The 11,801-nt window shown below is 35.3% G+C and overlaps 1 protein-coding gene across 1 annotated transcript in view; it reads left to right on the top strand.

Moving 5' to 3' along the window:
* CATSPERE (catsper channel auxiliary subunit epsilon) overlaps nt 1-9,146 on the top strand; it is an 84,600-nt gene extending 75,454 nt beyond the window's left edge. Inside the window, exons 19-20 of the mRNA XM_088131481.1 lie at nt 6,792-6,845; nt 8,963-9,146. Coding sequence (XP_087987607.1) covers nt 6,792-6,845; nt 8,963-9,146 — 238 coding nt within the window. The remainder of the gene's footprint in view (nt 1-6,791; nt 6,846-8,962) is intronic.
* Nucleotides 9,147-11,801: the final 2,655 nt, after the last annotated feature.

Consider the following 11,801-nt stretch of genomic DNA (forward strand, 5'->3'; position numbering starts at 1 on the left):
CTGCTACCTTCTTACTAGGTATTCCCTGTGATTAATAGAAATCAAGGATAGCTGATCCTCTTGTGTTTTTCTCTACCCTCTGAAGAGAAAAGGTGTCAGCAAGAAAGTCAGGAACTTTCCGGAAAGCTCATGTTCGGCAGAGTTTGTCTCCCAATAGATGTTGGGGTAATTCAGTCTCCCATCACTGTAACTTCATGTTTTTTTAAGCATCTGAAACTTGTTTTTGATATCTTCTCCTTGATAGGGAGGACAATAGTAAGACACCACCACCAACATTGCTTTTATTTGTTTCTCCATTTACTCCAATTCAAATGCTCTCTATAACATTACCAAGCTCATTCATTTGAATTTCTGATCAGCAATGGATTTTTAATATACAGTACAACTCCCTATTGCTTTTATTTCTTTTAAACAAGCGGCATCGTTCAGCTGATATATTCCAGTCATGAGGAGTCTCTATTATACCTACGGAATCATATTTGCCTTTCTATCAAGCTCATCTTGTTTATTTCCCATAGTCTGAACATTAATATATAGATAACAAAGTCCTGAACTATGAGCCAGAGTTCTTTGCATTTTTCTTGGAGTGGTTTAAGTGGCTCCATTTCAGCAACACTCCCTGTGATTACAGTGTACAGGTTTTTATCTGAAGTTCTTATTTCAGAGTTTTCATTTCCTTACAAAGAATTTAATTTAAAGCCCTCCTAATCAAGCTTGCCATGTATTGGACAAACCCAGTTTTATCAGTCCTTGTGAAGTTCAGGTAATCCTATTACTCCTTTTAGCTTTCGTATTGACACTGTTTTATCAACTTGAGGTAGAGAATATTTATCAAGTATTATTATATTAAAACATACTTTTAACACATTCATTGATTACATTTTTATTAAACTAGCATATGCCTGTTACTATCATTTTTAACTTCATGTTTATTTTCTTCAAATCTGGGGATTTATTTACTTTCCAACATTTAAAAATATTTTCAGAAACTCTAAATGTAATTATTCTGAAATAACATTTCAGAATATATTCAGTAATTATACTGAAGAAAATTGATTTAGAGCAGAAAAAGGTACCCTGTGAATTATACCTTCCACATTCATATTAATTCCAGTAACAGTACCAGAGTGAACATAGTATACTCTAGTATACTAATTAGTGTAGTCCAGTAGGCTAGAGTATAGCAACATCTCTATATCTACATCTGTCTCTGTCTCTCTCTGTTTCTGTATCTCCATCTCCATCTCAGCTATTCAAATGGTGCTCTGTTCCCCCCTCCCCAACAAATGTTGCGGTTTCACTTGGAACTAACAATGGAAGGGCAGAGGATGGGTAGTGATAGTGCATGGAGGGGCTCTTCCAGATGGTTCACAAATTTATTCTATTGAGACAGGTTTTACTGATAACCACCTTTCTAGCCACAGGCACTCAAGAATACTGCAAACCAGTGATTACAAATATCATCATAACAATATAAGGGCAAACATAAATGAAATCAGCATGATTTGAAATTTTGCTGAATTTTTGAAATGATTTTTTAAAATTAAAAAAAAAGTGCATTTTGGTTTGTTTGAGCCACACCTGATTTTCTGTTCTGAGCAGTACTGAAGGCAGCTAACAACATTTTAAGAACAAAAATAGAATATAAAAAGCTGTAATTTAAACCCATATCACCTACCCTTTTTCCTGTACCTTAGTGACTAAGGGAGGAAAAAAAGCTCTCTGCAAGGGACTAAGGGAAAATTCTCTGCAAGGCTTTAAGCCCTTTATTTTTTCCTTAGTCCTCTGTGGAGAGGGTTTTTTTCCCCCTTTAGTCACTAATAGCAAAGAAAAATACCCTCTCCACAACAGACTGAGGAAGAAAAGTCCTCTGTCACTTACCGAGTTTTCCCTTAGGGACTAAGGTAAAAAAAAATCTTCTGTTCCTTTTGGAGAAAGTTCCCCGCCTCCCCCACCCCCTGCAAAACCCACTCATGTTCTCACAGAACACTGTTTGAAAAACCCCATTCTACACGGCAGCCATTCAGGTACTTGAAGAAAGTTACACTGTCTTTCAGTCATCTTCTCTTCTCCAACATACCCAGAGTCTCCAACTGTTTCTTATAGGTTATTCCTTCCAGGCCCTTCAGCATCTTGCTTGCTTTCCTCTGCCTATATCCTTATTAAAATGTGTTGCCAAGATTTGAACACAGGATTCTTGGTGTAGTCTGACAAGTGCAGAACGGAGAGGATAAACAACCTTTTCTTCAACAGAGAGATCAGATGGCCTAAGTTTCAGTTTGTTACACAAAACTCATTATTTTGTGTTATCTATATTTATATCAGATACAGCAAAGACATTCATTGAGTATCTAGATTAGAATTTTCATACTACATGCAAGAAACTCTTGTATTTGCATGTGTTACTGCCCAGTATGGTCTTCCTTGTTCCATATTCATGCCTTTGATTTTCCCAACCTGGGCTTAGTTAATATTCAACTTGTTAGTTTCTACTCATTGTTCCAGCTTGTTAAGATCCTCCTGAATTTTGATGTCTTTTAACTCAACCAACAATCTAGTTCCCTATTTTTCAAATGTACCTTTGTCTTGCCTGGATTTGATTTCAGCTTGTTCTTCCACATCCAACAAATTATCAAACTTAGGCAACATTCAACATTACTAGCATACTCTAGCAGAAGATTACTAGCATACTCAACCATCTTTGGAGCTTTTTTTGTCATGACTATCCTCTATTTTTTCTGCATTTTAGACACAATCTTCCTGGTATATTGTGACAACTGTTCTTATACTTTGCATAATTTTATTTGGCAATATTTTATTTTACAAGGCTTACCTATGTTTTAACCAGGTCTAACCATACTTTGTGATGTCTATGAACTGTCTAGATTTTACAATTTGGCAATATGGATGGATGGATGGATGGATGGAAGGAAGGAAGGAAGGAAGGAAGGAAGGAAGGAAGGAAGGAAGGAAGGAAGGAAGGAAAGTGCTTTGGGAGTATAAAAAAATCAGTTAATCTTCTCCAATTTGGGGCCCTCCAGATATGATGGATCTGAATTCTCTTTGAAACTGGAGAATTATGAAAATTAAATCTGGGAAGACACCAGACTGGGGAAGGCTTGTGAAAATAAGGATTAGCCTGTGAAATGTTCTACCTAATGCCTTAATTATTAGTACTGATGAAGTATAATGCCTGATCAGTAGAAAGATGGGTTGTCCTTTTTTTAAAAATATAATTTTATTGAAAATCTTAAAAACAAGAGTAAAAATTAATACAAACTAACATAGAATAAGAAAGAAAAAAGAAAAAGGAAGAAATAAAAGAGAAAGCTAACATGCAAAAAGAAAAATAAAGAAAAGAAAAAAGATAGAAAAATAGGAAAGAAAAAAAGATACAAAGAAGTTACTTCTGATTCTTTACAGCAGTTATAAGTACAATTGTAAATTTACTTCTTTCTCTAAAGTTACATCATGACTGTCTTCTTCCTATAATCTGTCCTATCTAATCATCAAAAGCACAGATCATAAGTTCATTTTTTTTGTTTTTTGTTTTACGCAAAAAGTCCATGAGGGGTTTCCAGTCAGCAGTAAACATAGATTTTGTCTTTTCTCTAATCAAATAGGTCAATTTGGCCATCTCAGCAAGTCCTATCATCTTCGCCAACCATTCCTCTGTTGTAGGTACTGCCAAATCTTTCCATCTTTGTGTGTACAATTTCACTGCAGTTATCATATATAAAAACAAAGTTCCATGATTTCTTTCCAACTGTTTATGCATCAATCCCAAGAGGAAAATTTCTGGTTTCAGTTGTATATTTATCTTTCAAATCCTCTGAATCAGTGCATGCATTTGAATTCAAAATGTTCTAGCTTTTTTGCATGTCCACCAAGCATGATAAAATGATCCTTCTTGTTGTTCACGTTTCCAACTTAGATTTGGAGTACCTTTATACATTCTAGATAATTTTTCTGGTGTCATATACCAACGGTACATCATTTTATAAGAATTCTCTTTAAGATTATAACAATGTAAATTTCAATCCTTTCAACCACATATTTTCTCATTGTTCCATCTATATATTATAACCAAAATTTTTAGCCCACTTTATCATACATTCTTTCACTTGTTCTTCTTCTGTTTCAAATTTCAATAAAAGTTTATACATTTTAGCAATCGCATGTTCATCATTTGTACACAATTCTGTTTCAAAGTCAGTATTAGAATATTCAATACCATAAATTGCTTCATCTACTTTGAATCTTTCTGATGAGAGTAAATAGGAAAACCATTGACAACTATGTCCCCCTGCCATCAGTTGTTCTCTTGATTGTATTTTGGATTCCCCTTGACAGAATTGTCAAGATACTTCTCATGGTATGTTAACCATTTATGTTTGCCCATTATTTCTTATCTATAAAATGCTTCTTGCCAGAAAGGTGTTTTCGAGCACAACCTGGATTTGTATCTATTCCATATTCTCCATATGGCACGTCTAACATAATGATTTTTAAAATCTACATTAACCTTGACTTATCATACCACAAATACCCATGCCACCCAAATCTCAGATCATGTTCTTCTAATATTAAAAGTCTTTTATTTCTCAGCAACATCCTCTCTTTCATCCAAACCAAACAGCAAGCTGCAAAACACAATTTCAAATCAGGTCTTGTAACACCTTATATTTAATTTATGGTTTTTCCCCTTGCCATACAAACTTAAATGTATCCTTTTGCCACTGTTTAAATAGTGCATCAGTTGTCAAAACCAGTATTGTCTGAAATAAAAACATAATTCTAGACAAAATATTCATTTTATCACAGAGGTTCTCCTGAACAATGACAACTGTAATTTCTCCCATCTTAACATAACTTTTTAAATTTCATTCCATGTCTTAACATAATTATTTTGAAATAACATACATGCAGATTTGTCTGATACCCAGATTTTACTTTTTTCTCAATCTTAAAACCCATTTTCATGTTTTTTGTTAACATCTTCATCTTCTGATTATTAATCTTAAAACCTTCTAGTGTACCAAATTCTTTTAATTTTTCCATTAATGTTTCTATTCCCTTTAGTGGATTTTCCAAAACCAACCCCAAGTCATCAGCAAATGTCCTTAACTTCTAAGTTTCTTTTTTAATCTTTACTCCCACAATTTTCTCATATTGTCTTATATTTCTATTCAATATTTCAAGAACTAAAATAAACAGAGACAACAGGCATCCCTGTCTTGTCCCATTAGATCTCCACTGACAATTATTTCTGCTTTCTATGAATCTTACCCATTTAATAAAATTCTTTCCGAAATTCATATCTTCCAAAGCTTTAAACAGGAAGGCCCAGTTCAAAGTGTTAAGGGCCTTCTCTGCATCTAAGAAAATCAATGTGGCTTGTTTTTTATTATGTTGCTTCAAGTATTCCAAAATGTCCAACACATTTCTTATATAATCCTTTAACTGTTTTTAGGTAAAAACCCACATTGATCCTCACGAATAAATTCTTGCAAAATTATTTTCAGCCTCTCAGCCAAAATCGTTATAAACAACTTATAATCATTATTCAATTATGATATTAGCCGATAGTTTCTTGTTAAAGTCAAATCTTGTCAGAAAGATGGGTTGTCCAATGCTGGAAGGTTGGAAGAAAATAGAAAATGAGGGCTATCTTTACAAAGCCATTTACTTATACACTTATTATATGTACACACAACAAATGTTAAATGCAGTAATATCATCTTGTCCATCCTTTGCTCCATAGGCCTTAAACAATATCCATTCAAAGAATGCTTCTTTATCATGGGGACAGGATAGTGAACCATCTGTCATTAAAAATTTCTTCTGTCTTTGCTCCTATCCTCACCTCATCCCATCCTGGAGAATATTTGAATTCATTTTTAATTCAGGATTTAATTTTCCAGAGTTTTATAATTTACTATGTACTAACATGAGGCCAATGGAAACAGAGTAAATGAGTTAATAGATGTCAAATTGAACAAAGACTATTTTGCAGCCAAATTTGGTAAAAAATCATGTCATTCACTTTCAATGTATCCTTATATAAAAAGTCCAAGCTAGGATAGGGAGAAAATGTGAACTGCATACAACAGCCACTACATTATACCAAATTCTTCAAGCCCTTTTCTGTGCTTCTACAGCTTTAGTTGTCACTGCTGGCCTGATAACTAGAACAGGGATAAGTAGAATGTGACTATTTTCTATCTGGATCAGCTTCATATATATATGTTCACCAGTGTGGCCACTCTACCCAATGTCTGCATTAATTTGCAGAGGAAACAACTAAGACTGCATAAACACTTGTTTTGAAATAGCTACATATTTGTATAGTAATGTATTTTCTCTCAATATGCAGTTAGGCGATATTTCTTCTCTTAAAATGAAGATTTAAATATGTTTAGATACATAATTTGAACTGAAAATTGGGCCGTAATTATCCAGGAAGTACAGGAATTAGCAGATAAGTAAGATACAAAGTGATTTGTATTATCAGAATTGACAAGAATTAATTCCTCAAACAACCTCAATCAGAAATGTTGTTTTTCTAACATAGAGCTAGCTACAGGCTTTATTTCCAAATGAAAACAGTGAAAAGTTGTTATTTATTACGTATAATTATGTAGAAGTTTATTTTAAAACTCACCATCATCTGGTGGTATGTTGTTTTAGGAATTTTATAGTTCCATTTATTTTCATTTTTATTACTATAATTTAACACAAGGACAAAAATATCAAAATACTAATAAATGTATTTTCTCTGTTTGTTGTAGTTTTTGTAAGTTGTCTACGTATTTTGCTGTCCAGACCTATGGTATCATTAAAAGGTAACTGCCAGTGCTTTAGCTAATTTTATTACCAGTGAAATGCACAGCTTGGGGAAAAAAAGAAAACGAAATAGCTTTGATCTCTGGTCTCTGAGCAGGTAAAGATATAGGGAAGCTGTATATAAAATAGCTTTTCAGTACACTCAAGAGCTAGAACCTATATCATTTTGATGGTAGAATCTACCACCTCAGTTCCAACATGTATGCTTATAGAGGCCTTCCTGTTGGTTATTTTTTCACCACTGCAGTGGAAAACTTGAGAGGAAATTAAGATTTCTTTGTGTGCAGACATAAACAATATAAATGACTTTTTTGGTGCACTGACTAATGAATAATGCCACATTTTTAGGTGTGTTGCAACAGCTTATATAGTTCTTAAGAATGACCCCCTCCAGTTGTAACTAACACCACTTTACAAACAGAAATCACTAGTATTATATTTAAGTTTGATAAGATTGAAAAATTATATAATACACAGGATAGCTGAGTTAGTAGCTAATGATTCAATAAATAATAAACACCTCTATGATACATATTTTTTCTGACAACGGACAGTGGGAAAGTATATTTCAGATAGGGACTTTTAGCTTGACCCCAAATTCTCCTTTTACACCATATTACAGGTCCCAGGAACTAAATTCAATTCTTCAGTTTTCAGTTAAATGAAAGAAAAAAATGGAAACAAGATCAGATAAAAATAAACTGCAAGAAAACATAGGCTATAACCTTTATATTAAACTTAAGTGCATGAAAAGTGAGCAGTAGTATCCCCTGACCATTCAGAGTCACTTTGATAACAGAAACAACCTGCATTGCTCATTCAATATGTGTAATATTTAAGTGTAGTGATTTTTTTAAATGGTTTTTTGAAAAAAAAATTCCAAATTCAAACTCCAAGAGATAAAATTGAACTTCTTGATAAATAATAATTCAATTTTCCTGTTGGAGTCCTCCTTTGAAGATAAGCACAGAATGGCCAAACAGGCTAAATTGTTCTCTTATTAGTTTCCTAACATTGGCCTTTCAGATGTCAGATTAATGACCATTTATTATTTTGTGCAAAGAATAACTTCTTGCTTTATGTAGAATCCAGGAGGCAGTGCAGAAAGTTAATTGCCTATATCATACTGAAAGATGGATAGGCCAAGGAATGTTTAACGTTATAGTTGATTCTGTTCAATCCTATAGTAGTATCCCAACCAGGTATGGCAGCAGAGTTAACACTAGGGAATATGCAGGGTTCACGTTGTGCCTTTTGGGTGGTGAGTAGGTATTTTAGATCTGAGTATCTACACAAAGGACTGTAATCCAAAGCTTTTAAAAGGGACATGGGGTTACGTTGGAATGGTATGAGTTGGAAGTAATAAGTGATATTCTGCCATGTCTGTAAGGCACTAATCTGGCTTTTTTTATCTGGATATTATAGCCTGGGAAATAATCAACTTAATTTTTCAAGTTGTATGCTTTTATTATAGAACTTGGCTATAATTTTCTTTTTAATATTCTGGGTAAAATCTAGCAGCCTCTGTACAGTCACTAGTTTTCTGATATAATATTGCACAATACAAAAAGTGCCCTTAGTGTAGTTTAGACTAGGCTCAAGTTAATAACATGATGAAAATTTTGTATGTCTCCTAAAAAAAGCATCAAGCCAATGGACCCAGACCAGAAAGAGATCTGTCTGTTAGAAGATAGGTTTTGAGGTACAGTGGGGGAGAAAACCTTGGTTGGTGTTATTCATAACACAGTATACTTTGAAGCCAGCTGAATACTCAGGGCATTGTCATTGATTGAAAAGTTCTTATAATTAGATATTTTTGATATTTCATCTCCAGTTAACCTCAGATTACTACTTGTTTCTTCTCTGGATCTACCTGACAAAAGGTGAAGCAGAATCTAGCTGTTCTTGTTGCAAAAGACTAAACTATCTCTCTGGAAATGCTAGATACTGCCCAACAACTTTTATGAATGTATAGTAAAATTGCTATCACCTCTCCTTTTAATATTTTAATTCTCTGACTATATTAATAAATGAACTCTGTGCTTTATATGCTTGTTTTATTACGCTTAATCAGTTGAATACATATTTTCAGAAATACAAATTATATTTTTTTCAGACCAAATTGGATGCAGGTTGCTGGTTGGGTCACCATCCTAGTGACTGTCTTTTGGGGATTCCTCATCTTCAGCTACTTCAGATATGTGAAGATATTCCGGTCATTCCCTTTTGTTGATCCCCTGCAGTCACTCAGCCCAAATGTCCATGCAGCAAAACCAGACGATGAGCTGAAGAAAGATTAATTTATCACATTGGATGAAATAAGATTTTCTGTGAATGTCTATGTTTAACTTATCAGAGAAATATTGTTCTGCTTTTTCACTTTTCAGGGAATTAATACACAGTCTTAAAAATATCTTTTATTGTTACTGTGGATTTTAAACTTTATTTTGAGATGAGGTTTGCCTGCCAAAGGACATCCTTCACCAACCGGAGCACTGTTCAAAAGTTTGAATTTCAGTTCCCAGAATTGTCAGCCATGGCTATGTTGGTGGGACTTGAAGTACATGCATTTGGAGAGTACATAGGTTGGACAAGGCAACTATAGTTGGTTTTTCTAACTTTTTAGAATATTTCCACCCCCACCGCCCCATGCTTTAACAGAAGCACTAACATAAAGATAACTAGCATAGAGGGTGAGACTACATTACTATATACAGTAAATAACTGTTGTTCAGTGATAACTTCTAGGCACCTTTTCAATGTTGCCAAAAGGAAGTTGAAAGTTAGAAGAGCAGTCCAATTTAATGCAATAAGGAATATTAAACTTTATTTTAATATATGTTAAATAGTCTGGATTTTGTCACTTACAATGTAAGTATTTATCCATTAAAAAGGTCAAAATAAGATTTAATTGGCTAAATGATTGAATATTTCCAGCTATTTGTTTTCAGCGTTTTAAGTAAAACATAAGTGTATGACATACTTGCTTTATGTTATATTTTACTAATCTGTGTAATATATCTAAGCCAGAGCAGGTGGTAATTGAATGGGAGGCCAGGAAAACCCAGGGCTAGATGCTAGACTGGGAAGTTGAAAAAGTTTCTCAACAAAGGCAGTGGCAAACCATTTCTCTACTGCTACCAAGGAAACAACATGAACATGTCTGTACAGCCACCACTGCACTAAGTTAAAAGGAACATACATATTTAGAATATTATATACACCAGATCTGTTCTTCAAAAGAATCTTGAAGACCTGGCTCTTCCCCTAGGCCCTGGGCTAGGATGAGGTTTATACCTGCTAGAGAAGATGAACTGTGCAAGTGCTGCTAAGTTCACCCTTCTACCCCAGCACGATCCTCTTTTATTTGTGGTTTTAATGTATTATTTTTCTGTTGTTAATCTTTGTAAGCTATCTAGCATGTTGACAAGTGGGCAGCCCTAGAAATTTAAATTATAAATCAATCAATCTGCCAGCTACTGGGCTGTAGGACCTGGGAGAATCTTGAAATAAATTACTGGCATGACATACACAGTGATGAAACTTCTCTAATATGCTTAAGGAATATTTCTCTGGCAGAATAGCCCAAACAGGGTGAAGGCATAAGTATAATAAGAATGGCATGGTGGAGGACTATACCTTTTAAATTTACAGCTATACATCCATCGATAGCCAATTTTAAATTGTTTAAGACTGTCTATAAAAAAGTCTTTTCTATTGACTTTAATATAAGGGGAAAACAAAACAAACAAAAAACAACTTCCCTCCTCTTCTTCCTAGACTCTATTGTCTGTAGCACAGTATAATTAAGCTTCAGATTACAATACACCACATAACCACATTTACTTATTTGAGGTATATATACCCTATATTTTCAGTCAGGAGTTTAAGGTAACATGTATAGTATTCTCTCCTAGTCCCCACAACAACCCTGTGAGATAGGTTGTGCTGGGAGAGAATGACTGGCCTAAAGTCACTTATTTGTTTGTTTGTTTATTAAATTTATATGGCCGCCCATCTCACAAGAAGTGACCTTGGGCAGTGTACAGCAAAAAAGCATAAAACAATAAACATGTCAAATGTAGATATTTTTTTTAAAAGTTTTTAAAAAGCCCCCCACACAAGAGATTCAATCAGCAATGGAGCCACCTCAAGATCTCACCGGTCCCCGGAGACCCCCAGGCCTGATGACATAGCCAGGTCTTGAGGGACTTCCAGAAAATAAGGAGGGATGGAGCTGACCTCACTTTGGGGGGATGGGGGGCAGGAATGTTCCATAAGGCAGGCATCATGGCAGAGAAGGCCCACTTTCCTGGGCCCACCAAGTGTAGTTCCCTGAGGGACTGGATCGCAGCATGCCTCTCTTGCCAGATGATGGGATGAGCAGATGTAATCAGGGACAGGCAGTCCTTCAGATAACCTGGCCCCATGCCATGAAGGGCTTTAAAGGTCAAAACCAGCCCTTGAATTGGACCCAAAAGCAGACTGGCAACCAACGCAGCTCATGGAGCAAAGGCATAGTGTGCTGTTCTAGAAGCACACATAACTGCCTGTGCTGCTGCATTTTGTACCAGCTGAAGCTTCCGGATACTCTTCAAGGGCAGCTTCATGTAGAGCGCATTACAGTAATCCAACTGGGAAGTGACTAGGGCATGAGTAATTGTGAACAGAGCCCCTTGATCCAGGAACAGGCATAACTGGTGCACAACACAAAGCTGTGCAAAGGCCCTCCTAGCCACAACTGCCACCTCCTCTTCAAGGAGTCGTGAATCCAGAAGGACCCAGATTGCTCACCGAGTCTATCTGGGGCTGTACCACCCATCTAGCACCAAAGATGGCATAGTCCTAGAACTGGCAGGCCCCAAAACCAAAGCCACTAAGGGGAAATTCCACATGTTGTAACAAAGAGCACTACACAGTCTCCAGAGCACATTATTAGTACTTAATTGGCTGGA

Source organism: Python bivittatus, unplaced genomic scaffold (genome assembly GCF_059951505.1).
Source record: "Python bivittatus isolate LINGU-HERP-01145 unplaced genomic scaffold, Pbiv_v1 ctg000020_np1212, whole genome shotgun sequence".
NCBI classification, from domain to species: Eukaryota; Metazoa; Chordata; class Lepidosauria; order Squamata; family Pythonidae; genus Python; species Python bivittatus.